This window comes from Podarcis erhardii (assembly GCF_964252035.2).
Source record: "Podarcis erhardii genome assembly, chromosome: 16".
Taxonomy (NCBI): domain Eukaryota; kingdom Metazoa; phylum Chordata; class Lepidosauria; order Squamata; family Lacertidae; genus Podarcis; species Podarcis erhardii.
The window spans coordinates 24986302-25004872 of record NC_138514.1 but is presented as its reverse complement, the minus strand read 5'-3'; the positions used below and the strand labels follow the sequence as shown (position 1 = coordinate 25004872).

Genomic DNA, 18571 nt, shown 5'->3' with positions numbered 1-18571 from the left:
TCTCACTCTGGAAAGGGCTGAGGCCTGACCAGCCAAGCCTGCCGTCCCAGTTTAAGGAGCCTGTCTGTACTCTGTCATCCGCTGGGAATTTGGACTTTTCCAGGGCAAACATGTTAAGCCCGTGACAATCAGGCAAGTTAACCAATGGGAAGGTAGCAGCTCCCGGGCGCCGGGCCAACCGCCCCAGGGGCCAAGGCTACCCAGCTGTTGGGAAGCCAAGGGTTGCCACAGTGCAGACTCTCCCCTTTAAAGGGGACAGCACACTGAAGCACCCTGGCTGCAGGGCCACAGCCCAGATCACAGAGCCTGCTGCTCTGGAATTGGCCCTGGAAAGGGAGACGGCCGGAAGTCTCAGCTCTGTCACAGAGAGGCAGTGTTGTGCATTGGTTAGAGCAGTGGTTCCCAAAGTGGGAATGCTAAAGGGGTGCTAGGGGGCAAGGGGGTGGCAGGGGGTCCTGGAGGTGTAAATGTCAATCGCTGGCTCAAGTTCATCCATTTTGTTAAATTCATTAAATGAGATTGTTTTAATTGGATTTTGAAGAAATGTGCAATTAATTGTTCCTGTTTTGAATTTTATTGTGTTCTTATCTTCCTTAGCGGGCCGTGCAAGCCAGTCTTCTGAATCAGGCTTTTTATAGGGTTGAGTAGAGGGCACTGAGGAGGAGGGGTTTATGGGGCCAAGGAGACAACGGCCCAAAAAAGTCTGAGAGCCACTGAGTTAAGAGTGTCAGAGTAGGATTTAGACGACCCAGGTTTGAATTCCTGCTCAGCCACGAAGCTCATTGGGTGTGGGCCAAATACAATGTCTCTCAGCCTAACCTACCTCGCTGGGTTGTTGTGAGGATAATGTGGAGAGGAGGGGAACCTTGGAGTATTGCTCCTTGGGATGCAAACATGATAAATACATTTTTTAAAGGAGATTGCAACCAAGGCAGCTTTTCAAGATAAGTATTTGTGCATATGCAGCCCAAATCGGCTCTGATGTGCATTCACTACTTTGCATTCACCAAAGAGAGTTATGAGAAGCGCATTGGATGGGGGGGGGGGGAGAGAGTCCAAGAATTCCCAGTGGGATTTCACACTCCCTGCCAAGCGGGATGCAGAAATCCTTCTGGTTCACAGAGCAGAAACTTAGCACTCGGAAAACACCCTTTCCCCCACATGTCTGGGACAGCATCTGGGTGCCAAGCGACAGGGAGAAGGGAGGGTAGGGAGGCTACAGAGGTGGCCCCATTCTTAGTGGGGAGGGACACAGCAGATCTGGGCTGCCCCAGAGACACAGACACAGTGAGGGCAAAAAGGGACAACAGCATCAGCTGTACAGGGAAGAGTCGTGAAAATGGGTGTGTTTGCCCAGGATGCCGCAGTGACGTAGAATCACAGAACTGTAGAGTTGGGAGGGATCCTGAGGGTCATCTAGTCCAACCCCCTGCAATGTAGGAATCTTTTGCCCAACGTAGGGCTCGAACCCACAACCCTGAGAGTCAAACGCTCTGCTGACTGAGCTCCCCAGTCAGATCTGGCCCACACATCATGGAACATTCAAGCAGAGCCATGCAGGAGAGCTGAGATATCCAAACCCCATGGCTCACAGCTTCTCATGCAGAGGTTCCAAGGATGAGCCAAGAAAGGCAAATATCCTTAGCTATGATTCCTGCATTGTGGGGGGGTTGAGCTAGATGACCCTTGGGATCCCTTCCACTCTGCAATCCTATGAATCTATGCAAGGGCAGGGAATTTCCCCTTCCCAAAACCCCCAAAGAGCTGCTGCCAGTCAGTGTGGGTAACACTGAGCTCGCTGGACAGCTGGGTCTGATTCAGTAGAAAGCAGTTTCCTATGTTCCTAAGAAGCCCTCAGTTGGGAATCATGAGGAATAGGATCTTAGCTCAGCAGCAGAGCACCTGGTTTCCTTGCAGAAAGTCCTCTCATGAGGCCCCAAACACTGTCAGGCTTGGGCTTGGGCTGAAAGGCTCTCAACTCAGTTCACACTGAAAGGCAAAAACGACTGAATCCACTCTTTCAAAAACAAGCCAATTTCCTTCCAAATTTGTGCTTGGTCAAATCTTGCAGTGTAGTTCTCCAACCACACAATGTGTATAAATATCAAACATATTAGAGCAAAGGGTGCATAAAAACCATGCAACTATCAGGGGGAAACAACATATTAAAAATGCGTCGTAATAAAGAAGATTGCTTTGCAAATACACCTCTCTCTCACTTGGGGGAAATTGTGTACACATATACATGCCTCGGGAGAAATTCACACAAAAACAACAGTGCACTTTCACGAGGACTTAAATTCAGATCTCCACATTTCCGCAGCCGTTTGCAATATCTTGAGGTGGAGTTGGGGGAGAAATGAGAAACTGGGGGGGAAGCAAAACTGATGGATTCAGCAATGCCTGTTTACCATTTATCACATTTATACTGCCAAGGATCTCCACGGCTCCCCCATTTTATCCTCACAACAACCCTGTGAAGTAGGTTTGGCTGAGAGGAAGTGACTGGCCCAATGAGCTCCATGTGGGGATTCAAACCCTGCTCTTCCAAGTCCTAACAAAATAAAAAAATTCCTTCCAGTAGCACCTTAAAGACCAACTGAGTTAGTTCTAGGTATGAGCTTTCGTGTGCATGCACACTTCTAGAACTAACTCAGTTGGTCTTTAAGGTGCTACTGGAAGGAATTTTTTTATTTTGTTTTGACCATGGCAGACCAACACGGCTACCTATCTGTAACTTCCAAGTCCTAGTCCAACACTCTAACCTCTACCCCACCCTGGATCTCTGCATCTCTGCATTGCTGAGTGCTACTAGCCATTACCACAACCTCTGTTGGAAATGAAGGCCATTCAGTTAAAGTATTCCCTGAGTGAACCTCCAGGCACCAATCTGAGTTTTAGTGTATGGAGTGGGAGAGGTCATCTCCCTTCTGTCCCTCCCCTCTATGGCAGTTCTTAGAAAAACAAACAGCAAATGCATTTTTCCCGTGTGTGTATGCATGTCACAGCTCAGCTTTTCTGTCAAAGCAGACACCAAACAAGACCGTTTGCGGAGTGGACGGCTGAACACCACGGGGGTCCCTTTCCCGTGTTCCTATTGACCGGATCTGCCTGCGCTTGGACTGCCCTGCTGGTCAGAGTAAACAGGACTTGAGCACAGCATGTCCAAAAGTCAATGGAAGACTTAGCATTGTCCTCCCACCCTCCTCGTTCGACAGCAGGCAGGTCTGTGCTAGCAACAACACCCCAGTGGCATTGCTTCAGCAAGCTGGGCCCGGGAGCACTCTGAATTGCATATTTTCAGACCTTCCAAGTGTCCATACAGTGGTACCTCTGGTTGCAAACGGGATCCGTTCCGGAGGCCCGTTTGCGACATGAAAAGCGCACAACCTGAAGTGCCGTATCTGCGCAGGTGCGTGGTGCGATTTGGAGCTTTTGCGCATGCGCAAGTGGGGAAACCCAGAAGTAACCTTTTCTGGTACTTCCAGGTCGCCACGGGATGCAACCTGAAAAAATGTAACATGAAGCAAACGTAACATGAGGTATGACTGTATTTTCTAGGAACGTCCCAGTTTCTGATTTGATCCCGGAATGTCCCACTTTCCCTTAGGATGTCCCTATTCTCATTGGAGAAATGTTGGAGGGTATGCAGTTATCTGATCCCTGAGCCGTCTGAAGGCAGCCCTGTATAGGGAAGTTTTTTTAAAAAATGTATAATGTTTTATTATGTTTTTATAGATGTTGGAAGCTGCCCAGAGTGGCTGGGGCAACCCAGTAAGATGTGTGGAATATAAATAGTCAAACTATCATTATGGAATGTGACGTCCCTATTTTCATCAGAGAAATGTTGGAGGGTATGTATTTTTGCACGGCCTGGAGAAAGTAGATGTAGTTCTTCTCCCTCTCTCCTAAGACTCCAACATTTCTCTGATGAAAATAGGGATGTCACATTCCATAATTCAACAACAACAACTTTATTATTTATATCTCGCCCATCTGACTGGGTTGCACCAGCCATTCTGGGCGGCAAGTAACATATATAAAAACATAACAAAACAAGATACATTAAAAAAACTTCCCCATACAAGGCTACCTTCAGATGTCTTCTAAAGATTGTATAGTTACTTATTTCCTTGGCTTGGGAGCCGCAAAACTCCATACCCACCAACATTTCTCCAGTGAAAATAGGGATGTCCTAAGGAAAAGCAGGACATTCCAGGATCAAATCAGAAACCGCAGGGACACTTGGAGGGTCTATAGAACTCATGGACATCCATTGAAGCCAAATGTTGGAATATTGAGGGCAGGTAAAATAATTTTTGTACTCAGGTCCTGCTTGGCATCTGACTGTCCTCTGTGAGAACAGGACTCTGGACTAGATGGGCTGCTGGCCTGATCCAGAAGGCTGTTCTTCTGATGTTCTTGTGGAGTAACAGCGCAATACCACAGCAGCAACCAAGGCAGTGGCATAGCGTGGAGGGACAGATGGCAAGACTCAGGTGGTGGCAGTGCCCCACCAAGGACGCACACATGCATGTCCCACTCCTGCTCCTCAGTTCCACCCAGCAGCAGCAGCAACGCATGGAGAAGCCAGTTACGGGACACAATATTTGCCTTAGGGAGCACAATATCTAGGCCTGGGTCCCGGCAACCCACGCTATGCCACTGAGCCAAGGGCCTTCCTGGTCAACCCTGACAGGTGCTAACAGGCAACAAAAATGTTTAAAAAGGTCAAATGTTCCCTGGTCATGTCACAAGGGTTGGAGACAGATGGCTTATGAAGTACCCACTAATCTAGGTGTGGGGAACCTTTGTTCCTCCCGTTTCCTGAGCTTTTGTAGCTTAGTGCTCTCTGGAGGGCCAAAGTCCCAACAAAACCCTAAGGGTTTCCAAAACCCTAGCCGTTTTGACAAAAGCAGCAAAGGGACGAAAGCTAAGGCTCACGCATTTCAGCTGACATTGGCGGCTAGCCTTGATATGGTCGGGGAGGCAGAGAGCTCAGCCCCTAACTCTGTGCCAGGCTTTGCAGGCGGCATCAAAGAAGAGAGGCTTTCTGTCCCCAACAGCAGTCATGTGGCAGAGAGTTCCACAGGCTAAACACAGAGGAATCTTACTGCCCCCTGCTGGAGACAGGCCACGGGTGGGGGTTGAAGAGAGGTGATGGGCTCCAATACAAGTTTGCTCTCAGACATGGACTCGCTTGGAAGGTGTTCTCTCCTTTGCTGGAGGTTTTCAAGAAGAGGCTGGATGGTCATCCATCAGGGATTATTCAGCTGCGGTTCCTTCATTGCAGGGGGTTGGATTAGATGGATTTGAGGTCCCTTCCAAATCTATGGTTCTGTGATTCTACTGTTCACAACTCCACCCCACCCCATAGCTTTTAACTCTACAAAGAAGTCCATCCATGTTATACAATCATTTAGAGCTCCGTCGTCTGTACAGCCTAAACTTTCCCCTAGTTTGGGATTTCGGGAGAGTGAGAGAGAAAAGCAAGCTTGGCTAACAGTACAAGATGTATGACAGTGAGAACATTTACCAATGAGAGCTATTGGCAGACAGGGGCCCCAACGCTGCAATTAATCTGCGCCTGCCCTCCCAGGACGTGAAAAGCCCCATAAGAATATAAGAAGCGCCTTGCTGCATCAGGTCAGTGGCCCATCTAGTCCAGCATTCTCCTCTCACAGTGGCCAACCAGATGCCCCCAAGGGAAGGCTGAGAGCAGGACCTGAGCCCAAGAGCCCTCTCCCCTCCTGCGATTTCCACCAACCGGCATTCAGAAGCACCGCTGCCTCTGATCATAGAGGATCATAAAGCCATCCAAGTTGGTGGCCTTCACTACCTCTTGTGGGAGGGAGTTCCATCGTTTAACTAAAGTATTGCTTCTGAGCAGTTCCTTCTCCCAGGCGAAGGAGAAACCCGAAAGAACATAAAAAGAGCCTGCTAGGATCAGGCCAAAGGGGGCCAATCCTGTCCACCATTGTGTTCTGACAGTGGCCTACCTATCAGAAACGCAGCGGGGGCTCAGTCGGTACAGCATGCGACTCTTAATCTCAGGGTTACAGGTTGGAGCCCCATGTCTGGCAAAAGGATTCCTGCATTGCAGGGGGTTGGACTAGGTGACTCTTGGGGTCTCATCTACAATTCTATGGAACTACACCTGTGAAGAGGGATGTGGGTGGTGCTGTGGGTTAAACCACAGAGCCTAGGGCTTGCCAATCAGAAGGTCTGCGGTTCAAATCCCCGCGACGGGGTGAGCTCCTGTTGCTCGGTCCCAGTTCCTACCAACCTAGCAGTTCAAAAGCACATCAAAGTGCAAGATAAATAGGTACCGCTCCGGCGGGAAGGTAAACAGTGTTTCTGTGTGCTGCTCTGGTTCACCAGAAGCGGCTTAGTCATGCTGGCCAAATGACCCAGAAGCTGTATGGCTCCGCCGCAACCCCAGAGTCGGTCACAACTGGACCTAATGGTCAGGGATCCCTTTAACTTTACTTACACTGAAAAACCTCTTTCCTATGGTTTCCAGGAACTTCCTCCAGCCTCAGATATTCCTGAGGACGAGCCAGCGAATAGATGGCCACCCCAGTTGCACCCCAGACATGTCAAGAAACAGACTTGGCCGCCAGTAGCCACCTGAGACTCACCTGTAGGCCAGGCTCATGCACTCAAAGAGCCGAGTGAGGGTGGGGTCGATGCTTGGAGGGGCAGGGGCTTCCTGCTCCGCCTGATGGTGGCGCCGGCGAGGCGCCACATCGCTGTGCGGAGACGACACCATGAAATGTCCACTGTGGATGACCTGGGAGCAGGTGGGGTAGCCTGCCCCGGGCCTAGTGCCGCTGGGGGCTGGGCTGTCGGAATCGGAATCCGAGTCATCTCTGGGTCCCATCTGCGGTTCCAGGTAGAGTCCTGAAGAGCCCGGCTGGAGGGATGCCATGGGGAGGGGCAAAGGCCAGCTGGCCCAGAGGGCTCCTTGCAAGCGGCCTCTGCGGTCCAAGCTGGTGCCCCACGTGGGCACCTGCTGACGATGGCGCACCTTAGTTGGCAAAGAGCCCGACCTCTCGCTCCCTCTCCTGCTGCCACCTGCTCTCGCCTCCTGTAGCGGCTGTATTTATAGAGCAGCCCGGTTGGCTCCACCTCCTGGTGGGTGGGCACAAAAATGTTGGAGGGGAGTTAACCACTCGCGGGCTTGGTGCATTCAGAAACGAACAACTGGGAAGAGGCAACTTTCAAAAAGACTCCAGCTAAGTTTGCCAGCTTCTGAAACGCAAAGGCGACCCTCTGGTCTTCTGCCACGATCAGGTGATATGGCACGTGGAGGAAACTGTCCCAGCCACTTTCTCGCTTCAGTTGCTGTATATGTGGGGGGCAGAGACCCCCCTCTACACGCACACACAGAGACAGCTGCTGCCAATGAGCTACTCAAACAGGGTTTGTTTGCCTTGGCTGAGAGTATGTGCAGGAGAGGGAATTATACCCAGTGTTTACCCACTGCTAATGTACTCCCCTTCCCAGAGTTCCCAGCGAGCAAACACCGATTAAAGGACAAAAATAAGCAGGAGGAGAGCAACCCGGGTGCAGCGCAGCATCAATGGACATGAAAAGCTGCTCCCCACCCACAGGAAACAAGAACGGAAAGCGCAAGCAAGGGGGCTCTTGCAGTCTTTGGCGGGGGGGGGGGACCACAGATGGTGCCTGTATATTTGAGCACCCACAGAGGAAAAAAGGCACCCAAGGAGATTCATAGGAGGACCATAATAAGGAGAGCATACCCTCCAACATTTCTCAGATGAAAATAGGGATGTCCCATTCCCTATTTTGATAATTTTGCTATTTATACACCACACATCTTACTGGGTTGCCCCAGCCACTCTGGGCAGATTCCAACATATATCAAAACATAATTAAACATTTTTTTAAAAAGCAGTTCCCTAAACAGGATTGCCTTCAGACAGCTCAGGGTTCAGATAACTCCATACCCTCCAACATTTCTCCAATGAAAATAGGGAAAAGTGGGACATTCTGGGATCAAATCAGAAACCAGGAAAGCTTCTCTAAATCAGGGACGTCCCTGGAAAATAGGGACACTTGGAGGATCTGGGAGAGCTTGCTAGATCAGGCCAAAGGGGGCCCATCTAGTCCAGCATTCTGTTCTCACAGTGGCCAATGAGATGCCTCTCCCTTCCTGTGGTCTCTGGCATTCAGAAACATCGCAGACTGTGGAGGCAGAACATAGGCATCACCGCCAGTAGCCATTGATAGCCCTCTCCTCCATAAATTTGTCTAATGCTTTTTTAAAGCCATCCATGTGGATGACTCCAGTGGCAAGGAGTTCCACAGTTTGACAATGTGCTGTGTGAAGAAGTACTTTATTTTATCTGTGCTGAACTTTCCGACATCCAGTGTCATTGGATCTAGTTCTAGTGTTGGGAGAGGAGGAAAACTTCTCTCTATCCACTTTACCCACTATTTTACAGTGTAAACACTGGAGCACATTGTCAACAATTTGCAGCAGCCTTCCCCAACCAGGTGGACTCCAGCTGTTCTGGACCACGACTCTCACCAGCCCCTGGTCATCACGGGGACACCAAAGATGGGGAAGGCTGCTTGGAAAGCATATGTGAAATTGACAAATCTCCACAAAAACAAGAGGAAGTGATGGTGGATGAAAGCCAGCAAGGCATCTTTGTCAATTACCCTGGGCTTCTGGAGAGGTGGTTCATTTCAACTAAGGGTTTATCCACTTCTCCTGCTGCCCCCCCCCCCCGAGAAAACCACTCTTTAGTGCTTAGTTGGACCAATCAGCAATTCCAGTTTCCTCCAGATTGATGTTTGCTCCAATTTAGCACTAAAGAGCAGGTTTTCCCTGGGAAAGTAGCAGGACAAGGGGGGAAAGGTTTGGAAAGCACGGAACAAGCGGAAGTGTCAACAGGCATATCCTTTTTCAGAAGGAAGGAAGGAGGCAACACAGATGCTGAAAACATCTACAAGCACATACAGGACAATTGCATCTTATGCAGGGGTTCGGTCCCAACGGTTCCACGTTTACACAACAATCACATCCAGGCAGCGACCATTTTGCACGGGTTCAACTGATGCACAAATGCCAACGTGAGAGTCGTTTTGGACCCAGAAGAGGGCAGAATGGGGGCGGAATGAGGTGGAATAGGCTTATGCGTACCCTGCTGACGTGGGGGGGGGGGCAGGAATGCGACCCCCACACAAATCAGGGGTTGCCTGCAAACCCTTGGAGCCACCTCATGGATAGCAGGTGAGGGGGGAGAGAGAGAGAGAAATAATTCTCCCATCCTCCCAGAACCAGAAAGCTCGAGAGCTCTTTTTGCATTGGGGGACCCCAAGTGGGTCAGGCATACAGTACCGTATATATAACTTTTTGGCTCTCTGCCTTGCTTGCTGGGCAAGGCCCACTCAGCACGCTGGCTCTAAGATACTCACATGCGATCTCACGGGAACTCGGACGGTCCCACAATATCTCGCAAGAGTATCCTAGTGCTGCTGCACTGAGTGGAACTTGGCCCTTTTGCAAGGTAGAGAGCTTAAAAGCTATTTTTGTGACAGGTAACCCCAAGCGCATCCGGCATGGAAATAGCTTTCAGGCTCTCTGCCTTGCTTGGAGTTCACTTGTGTGATTTCAACCTTGGTTGAATTTGCTCAAATTACATGCGTGTAAGGTGTGGCCGTTCCTGTACTACAGTACTTGGCAAGAGTCATAAAGCTCACCCAATTGCTGGGACAACCAGGTTTAGAAATTGGGTCACCACCAATCAGGCTGTGTATCTGCAATCCAGGGCAAGAATGCCGCCCCGTCAGGCTGGCGGTGCTGACAAATATTCTGCGATAAGGAGCAGAAGCAAGATGACATAAATTTTCAGAAGGGCAAAACCGGTGCTGTTAAGTCTGTAAAAACAACAAGGTCTTGTGGCACCCTAAAGACTACGTCAGGGTTCATATTAATAGCCTAAAATGCAGCGAGGTCATCCTTGTTCCCCGTCTCAAGTCACATTTGCATGAGGAGGGGTGCAAAAAGGTCTTTGTCCAATGCACATTGCCTGTTTGATTTCCCCACACCTGCAAACACCCACACCCTGGAACTCCTGTTCACAAAAAGAAAAAGAAAATCATTTGAGCATGTGCCATGGCTGCCTCAAGTGGGCACACCTCAGCTTAACAGGGAAGTCTTACGTTTTCAAATTGGATGGAAGCTGATTTGAGGGAAGACCCGTCAAACTGCAGCATTTCTCTGGAAAGTACAAAATAGCGAAGAATTGTGAGCACACATTTTCAAACGCCAGCAGAAGGGTGTTGGAGCTTGAGGAAATGGTGAGATGTACACCACCTAATGCATTTATGATGGCTTCGCCCAGGGAAAGCTAACACAGGACCCTCCAGATGCTCCGAGACTCCAACTCCCAGCAGCCCATGTGGCCAATGGCCAGAGATAATGAGTGTTGTAGTAATCCAACAACATCTGGAGGGCACCATGTTGTGGGACAGAATCCTGACAAAGTAGAACCTGGGGAGCTCCTCTGGCTTTGATGGCTGCTGAGAGTTGCACCAACATCTGAGGGGGCATAGGCTTCCCACCCCTGCTCTTAGGATCCCCAGCTGGGCCAAATATTTTTGCCTCTGCGAAGAGCTCATCAGGGATTGAACCCAGGTTCCTTCTGCATGCAGTATGGAGTCTCCATGTTGCGATCAATGCCTGGCAATAATAAGACCTCTCCTCCCTCCTAGCAGTTGTCGTTTCAAAGCAGTTGATAGCTCTGGAACTCCCTGCCACCGAAGGCAGCGATGGCCCCCAACCTAGATGGCTTTAAAAGAGGATTAGACGAATTCATGGAGGAGACAACTATCAATGGCTACTAGATATGAGGGCCATGCTCTGCCCCCACACTCAGAGGCAGCAATGCTTCTGAATATTGGAATACTGAATACTGGCTGGAAGCCAGAGAAGGGGAGAGGGCTCTTGGGCTCAGGTCCTGTTTGGTGGTTTCCCACAGGCATCTGGGATGCTGGACTGGATGGGCCACTGCCTTCATCCAGCACACTTTTCTTCTGGACTCATGTTCAGGTGTGGGCCAGCTGTCATTGCTGCACCTCGTGGCTACGAACGCTTGAACCAATTATGAGCTAATTCCTTTCTGCCTGTCCTAAGCCTCTGCTGATGTGTCACTGGGAGGATGGATCGGGGGGGGGGGGCAATGTGGGCCCTGGCAGAGAATGGCGACAGATGGCAAGTGGAGGCACAAAGGAGCCTCTGCAGAGCAGGGGGGGGGCAGTGGAGAATCAAAGGGAGCCCTCCTTTGTCAAGAAAGCAGATACAGGGACCTGTCACCCAGGTGAGGGCAAGCACAGAAGAGGCCTTCTCCAGCAGGCTCCAGGGCTATCATTATGGGTGGTGTTGCCATGGTGCCACGTGAAAACAGACGCCCCCCCCCCGGCGTAAGGCCCCAGGGTTGCGTCAGCAGGACGCACATTGGCTGACTTGGCAAAAGACCAGGCTTGTGGGTTTTTTTAAATAATATTTATTAAAGTTTTAAATGTTACAAAAAGAGAAAGAGATAACTCCAAGTTAAACAAAAACTCGACAACACATCACAATAAAGAAAGGAGAGAATAGAAAAAAGAAAAAGAAAATTATAAAAAACAGAAAAATAGAAACAATTAAAAAACACAATGAACCTTCCCATAACTTATCTTTCATTTACTTGTTTCCTTGACCTCCTCGCACCTCCCTTTTTTGTATTCTCGTTCGGTTAGCTATTTCAGCAAATCCTTTCCATCTTTCCCAATTTTTATCCTATAATTTATCTTAATATGATGTAACTTTACCTTTCCTCCTTTCATCCATTAACAATCTATTTTTACTTAATCCTTTATAATATTTCTGCTAAAGCCACATAACTTCATTCCAGCCTCCTTCTAACAAAAGACCAGGCTTGTAAACGTACCCCCTGGCAGTGCCAGGCATGTGCCTCTCCCCATCACCCCTCCACTCCAGCCCCACATCTCCTAAGCATGGGGCTGCAGGAGGCCAGCCTGGTGGGAAATCAGAATATACAGTTTGGAGACAGCTGTTTTGGGAATTTCACCTGCAGATCATAGAATCGTTTAACTTTGGAAGGGACCCCAAAGGTCTTCCTAATTTTAGTCAGAATCTCCTTCTTTGTAATTTGAATCCACTGCTTCAAGTCCTAGCCAATGGAGCAGAAGAAAACAAGCTTGTTCCATCTTCCCTGGGACAGACCTTCAGATGGCCACAGATGGTTGAATAGGGCATAACATGGATTTATAGCAGGGGTAGGGCACCTCCGCCCTGTGGGTCAAATCTGGCCTGCCAGGCAACTCCCTTTGTCCTACGAGACCATTTGGGGGCAAGCCACACCCACCTGCTACACACCCCACATTGTACAGTAGTACCTCGGGTTACATACGCTTCAGGTTACATACGCTTCAGGTTACAGACTCTGCTAACCTATAAATAGTACCTCGGGTTAAGAACTTTGCTTCAGGATGAGAACAGAAATCGTGCTCCAGTGGCGCGGCAGCAGGAGGAGGCCCCATTAGCTAAAGTGGCGCTTCAGGTTAAGAACAGTTTCGGGTTAAGAACGGACATCCAGAACGAATTAAGTATTTAACTCAAGGTACTACTGTATATGACACCAGGTGGGGGGCATGTAAAGGAAAAATTGGGCTTTTGCAGGCACTGCTGACCCTTGCAAAACGCTTGACAAATGACTGGTTGAGTCAGCTCTTTAAGCCATCTCCCTCTCCCTACACTCCGCCAGTCAGCTTGGAAATGCATCAATCACCTGATGCCATTATGGCATCAGATGATTTGACAGGTGGCCAGGACCACCCACCTGTCAAAGCAGGGTCCCGCCTACCTGTCCAATTTAGCCCAGGGCATTGGTGGGGGAGAGAAAGATCTGGCCCGTTCTGCATCTTTAAGAAATCAATATTTCAGTGTGGCAGCACCTACACTTGGGAAGCTACCAAACAAACAGGGTTGTTGTGAAGACGGAAGAAATGAGGACTGCAAAACGTTAAGAACACGGGAAGAATGATAGTAAACTAATAATTCGTGGAGGAGAGGGCTATCAATGGCTATTAGCCAGGATTGCTCTGCTCTGCCGCCACAGTCAGAGGCAACAATGCTCCTGAATACCAGCTGATGGAGACCACAGGAGGGGAGAAGGCTCTTGGGCTCAAGTCCTGCTTACAGGTTTCCCACAGGCATCTGGTTGGCCACTGCGAGGACAGGATGCTGGATTAGATGGGCCATTGGCCTGATCCAGCAGGCTTTTCTTATATCCTTAAGACTAATAAATATTCTGCAGGGCACGCTGCTGTACTCTCCGCGACCAGCAGGTGGCAGAACACCAGAGCACATCTTGCTAGTTGTTCCCGAGACGCCGCCGTCTCCCTTCGTGCTCTTTGGGGACATAGATCAGGGAGCGCCATCCCTAGGATTCTTGCACTCATGGCAACATGCATGGAAACGAGACATGTTATGGGTTGCCAATTTCTCGACCAGCCATTGCCGCTGCGTCTTTCAACCGTGGCTTGGTGTGGGTAAACGCCAGCCCTGGGGTGCTCTGGACCTCTGGTCAGTTGGCAGCCAAGGCTAGGCAGCAACCCAGCTAGTCTCATTTTGTGTCCCCGCAAACAATTCTCTGTATTTGGCCTTTGACTATGATGATCCATAATATGCATTCAGTTTCCCATTCCAGAAATCCCAGCACTCTGCCTCTGAGCATGTGCAGAGTTGTTTTTTTATCAGAGGGGAACAGGCTCGTTTTGCAAAGGCAGCTCCTAATGGTGGGGGTGTAAACAGGCCACTGCGGCCAGCGACTGAGACTGGCCAAGGTGGTAGGGAGTGGGGAGACTTAAAGATGGAAGCTACAGTATTTGCTTCTGATCTGACCAGGCCTTGCTGAAATGGGGTTTTGAGAAGGCTGTTGGGTTATTTGTACACAGGGCTTGTGAGAAAATACAACTCAGGATACAGTAATAGAATTGTAGGGTTGGAAGGGACCCCAGGGGTCATCTAGTCCAACCCCCTGCAATTCAGTTTAGGGAAGCAGCAATTGCAAAGGGAAGCCACCTTGTTTAACCCCTTCTTTTCCTTCTCCCCCATGCTGACCAAGCTCACCTGCTCACAGTCAATGCACACACACATGTACACATGTACATGCATGCGCGCACACACACACACACACATACACGCATACATACTCACACACGTGTGTTCCTGAGCTTTTAACAGCCACAGAAACTAGCCACAGCTGAAAGCTTTTCCAGGTCTAGAAACGACTGCCCCGCCACTCCCGCCGCAAGGCAGGTTCCTCTTTCAGGCTCTCTGAAGCTTAAAAAAATAAGCTGGGGCCCACTGAACCAGACGGAGCTTGCTGCAAACTAAACCTGTCGAGGAACTGAGCGTGCCTCTGAGCGTGTAGGGAGTGCAGGCGCCCCGCGCAGCTGGAGATCTGCCTAAGAAGGCAGGGCGGTGTTCCTTTTCTCCCAAAGCGACTGGAGAATTAGGTGGGGGCTTCGCGCGGCTCGGGCTGCTTCGGGGAGGCGGCCGTAGCGGAGTGGGCGGACGGACAGACAGACAGGCGGGCGGCCGCTCCCCTCCCTCCTGCTCGGGCTCCCGCGCATGTGCCGCCCCCCCCCCCCCGCCGTCGCGGCTTGCTGCTCCTCCCTCGATCGCCGCCCAAGAGAGCGGAGCCGGAGCCATGAAGGATCGGACGCAGGAGCTGCGCACGGTGAGCCCCGTCGGGGAAGGGGCCGCGGGAGGGAGACGGGGTGGAGCCCCAGCGCAAGGCTAACAGGGAGGGGTCTCCTCCAACCGTGGCCCCTCCAGCCTTGCCCCCTCCGTTTGAAGCTGAGCGAACCTCCCCGTCGAAAACGGATCCAGCGTAGAACCGGAGGGGGACGACAGCGATCCCTCTTCATAGGGCGGTGCCGTCCATGGATGCATGCGGCGGGGGTCGTGGAACATTTTGCCCCCCTCTCAACTCTCCAGGGAACGGACGACACGGCTGTGCCCGCTCCTCGCGCCTCCATGTCGCCTTGTTGATTCGTGGGTGTGGGGTGGAGAGATGGGGGGGCTAGCTGGAGGGATCGTCCCAGTTCTGATCTGCAGGAACAAGGGCGGCATCTCGGGTGCGGATCTGGTCTTCAACCCCTGGAATTGGGAATGATGAGGCACTCTGCCCCACGCCCGCCATCTCTTTTGAATTCTCTTGGGGGGGGTGACGAAGATTAGACCCCGTCCTCCTCCTAGGGACGTAGCAGCGCGCATCTCTGGGACGTCAGAGGGGAGAGGGGGCTCCTGAGCATCTGCAGAGTGCCTGCTCTATCACCCTGAGGGCGTGGGATGAACCAGGCTCTGGTGATCCAGTTGGCCACCACAGCCCCAAAGGGAAAGGTTGCTAATGGGAAGTCCCATTGATGGGGCCAGCTGGGGTGACGTTTCTTCCGGCGGGGGGGGGCTTCTACTCACAAATAGAGGCTCTTTCTGTCTTCACGGGGGGGGGGGGCTTTGCTCTCGGGGAAGGGTGCTCAGGAGTGCAGCCTTAACATGGCTGTTCTTTACTAAGGGGGCTGCTTGAATTCTGCCAGCTTGTTTCAAGCACCTAATTGTATACAGTAATTGTTTAACTGATTTTGGTTGGAAGCTGTAACTTTTTTGAATGACAAGAAGGGAGCCGTGGTATGTTGTTTTCCCAAGCGGAATTTTCTTTCTGTGCTTTTTTGCCTCTAACAAATGCAGGCATCTCAGGTGGCTGCCCTCCTGGTCTTCGACTCCCTAAAAAGGAACCTGCTTGAGCCAATGCATAGCTGCCACCCTCTCCAAAACTTTATTGTTTTTGTTGTCATTCCTGTAATTTGGGGATGGGAGACTTCAGATGCTAGACTCCAACTCCCATCAACCCCAGCCAGGGAGGATGACGGGAGTTGGAGCCCAACGATGGGGGGGGGCTACAGATGTCCCCCCCACCCTTGCTGTAATGCACAGCAAATTTCTCCAGGGCAGGCAGGGGCAAAGATTGAAATGGAGACCTGTGACTCTCTGCGTGCTTGAGGGCTAGCACCTTAAAAGTCACCTGTTGAGCATGCAACACCTGTTGATACTGTGCAACACTCTGTGGCTTCCTTATGAGGAAGGTTGGTTGTGGATTTAAGGAAGGGGCGGTCTGGGGATGGATTCAGGACGTTGTTGCTTCTTTAGGAGAAGCTAAGAAAACCTACCCACTTTCCAGTGAAAGGAAGTCCTGACATTTGTGGGTTTTGCTGCATTCTGATGGCCCCAAAGAATCGTCAAATTGTAGAGTTTGAAGGGACCACGAGGGTCATCTCAGTCCAACCACCTGCAGTGCAGCTATCTTTTTGCCCAATGTGGGGCTCGAGCCCATAACGCTGAGATGAAGAGTCTCGTGCTTTACCATCTGAGCTATCCAGGCTCAACATAGGCCAGTGGTTAGAGCACCTGCTTTGCATGCAGAAGGTCCCAGGATCAACCCGTGGCATCGGGTATGGACAGATGCCAGCCCAACATCCTAGTGAGCTGCTGATAGTCAGTGTGGAGCAAGGTTTCCTGGGATAGATCAGTTGGCACAGCATGAGACTCTTAATCCCAGAATTTCAAGAGTTGTGGGCTCCAGCCCCACACTGGGGGAAAAGATTCCTGCATGGTTGGACTAGATCATGGGTAGGCAAACTAAGGCCCGGGGGCCAGATCCGGCCCAATCGCCTTCTCAATCCGGCCCGCAGACGGTCCGGGAATCAGCGTGTTTTTACATGAGTAGAATGTGCCCTTTTATTTAAAATGCATCTCTGGGTTATTTGTGGGGCATAGGAATTCATTCATCCCCCCCCCCCAAAAAAAGTCCGCCCCCCAAAAAGGTCTGAGGGACAGTGGACCGGCCCCCAGCTGAAAAAGTTTGCTGACCCTTGAACTAGATGGTCCCTTCCAACTCTGACTTTCTATGACTTCACACCACATGGCCCCCTGTGCCCTCCAGGTGTTCTTGAACTACAACTCCCATGAGCCCCCGCTTCCCCATCCATGACGCAGACAGCGCTGACCTCTGTGGTCCAGCGGCTGCCTTACTCAGCAAGGCAGTCCAACAGAGGTGCCTAAACCCACGAGCAATAAGGAAAGCCTGCTGGATCAGGCCAGTGGCCCATCTAGTCCAGCATCCTGTTCTCATAGCAGCCAACCAAAATGAAGCCCATAAGCAGGACCTGACTACATGAGCCCTCTCTCCCTTCCTGGGGCACCCAGAAACTGGTATTCAGAAGCATCAGAGCATAGTCTTTGTGGCTAGTAGCCATCGATAGTCTTCTCCTTTTCCATGAATTTGTCTGATCCTCTTTTAAAGCTGTCTAGGTTGGTAGCCTTCACTGCCTCCTGTGGGAGGGAGTTCCATAGTTTAACTGTGTGCTGGGTCCTTTCTTTTAGCTGTCTGAAATCTTCCAGCGCATTAGAGGGTTCTTGTTTTTGAGGATGGGCCAAGACTCGAGAGTCGCTGGCAGGGATCTTGGCTAGATGGGTTGAGGGTCTTCTTTTGTACAAATCATCCTTGTAAAAGAGGTCATGGCTGCTTTTATTTCTCATACAAATACTGAGGCACGGGGGGGGGGGGGTCACTCAGCGCCACTGGCATATGCAAATATCTGGCTCATTTAAGACTACAAAGAACCTTTAGTCTCCATGATGGAACTCACAGGTGGAGAATACTTTTATAAATCTTTGTTATTTGCAAAGGGAATCTTCGTGTGAGTTAATATTTTATCGACCCTTTAGAGCTGTGCAGTATCTTTGCACTTTTGTCCTTCTAAGCTGTGACGCTTTTACGGTTTATATTTTTGATTCCTTTGTTTTCTTCTCCCCATCGCTCTTATTTTAATCTTTCAGTTTGCAGTGCGCCTCCCTAGGAGAATCAAGGCCCCTCCCTGCTGCCTTCCCTTCCTAGGTGGGTTTAAACAAACCCCCGTTGCTGTCTACTCAGCGCCCCCTCTTCTGTGCTCCAGCCCTTCTATTCATCCAGAATAAATTTCTGCTGTGGAACGGAAAAGCCACAACTTGCTTTGAGCAAGGCCTGAGGGGGAGGAGGCTGGGAGAGCATGTTGGTTGTGGCATTCAGATCGAGGAATGAAGCTTCGTAGTAATGAGGCATCCCAGAAAAGGAGGTCTCTGCTTGGCCAAAGGTGAACCAGAGGGCACCTGTGGGTCCAGCTTCAGCCTGCGTCACCTTTTGGGGCCTGCAGACTTCCCAGGAAATAACATAAGAATCTACTGGAATCAGACCAGTGGCCCATGTAGTCCAGCACACGGTTCTCACCTTGGCTGGCCAGGTGTCCTAATGCAAACCCCACAAGCAGAGTTTGAGCCCGATAGCCTTCTCCCTTCCTTTGGTTTCCAGCAGCTGGTTCTCCAAAACGTTACTGCCTCCAATCCTGGAAGCAGAGCAAAGCCAGTCCTGGCCTAGTAACCCTCAATAACCCTCTCCCGCACAAATTTGTCCAGTCCTCCTTTAAAGCCAAC

At 50.7% G+C, this 18571-nt stretch overlaps 2 protein-coding genes across 3 annotated transcripts in view; one reads left to right on the top strand and one right to left on the bottom strand.

Annotated features, from left to right (window-relative positions):
• MLXIPL (MLX interacting protein like) overlaps positions 1–7084 on the bottom strand; it is a 48478-nt gene extending 41394 nt beyond the window's left edge. Inside the window, exon 1 of the mRNA XM_081843784.1 lies at positions 6642–7084. Within this exon, the coding sequence (XP_081699910.1) occupies positions 6642–6931 (290 nt within the window). The 5' untranslated portion in view covers positions 6932–7084. The remainder of the gene's footprint in view (positions 1–6641) is intronic.
• A 7573-nt stretch (positions 7085–14657) lies between these two features.
• The window catches only part of STX1A (syntaxin 1A), a 39356-nt gene continuing 35442 nt past the window's right edge, over positions 14658–18571 (top strand). For both annotated transcript variants that reach the window (XR_014151893.1, XM_081843804.1), the window contains exon 1: positions 14658–14783. Coding sequence is in view for 1 of the 2 variants with exons in the window: in XM_081843804.1 (XP_081699930.1) it covers positions 14754–14783 (30 nt within the window). In the remaining variant the exon portion in view is untranslated. The remainder of the gene's footprint in view (positions 14784–18571) is intronic.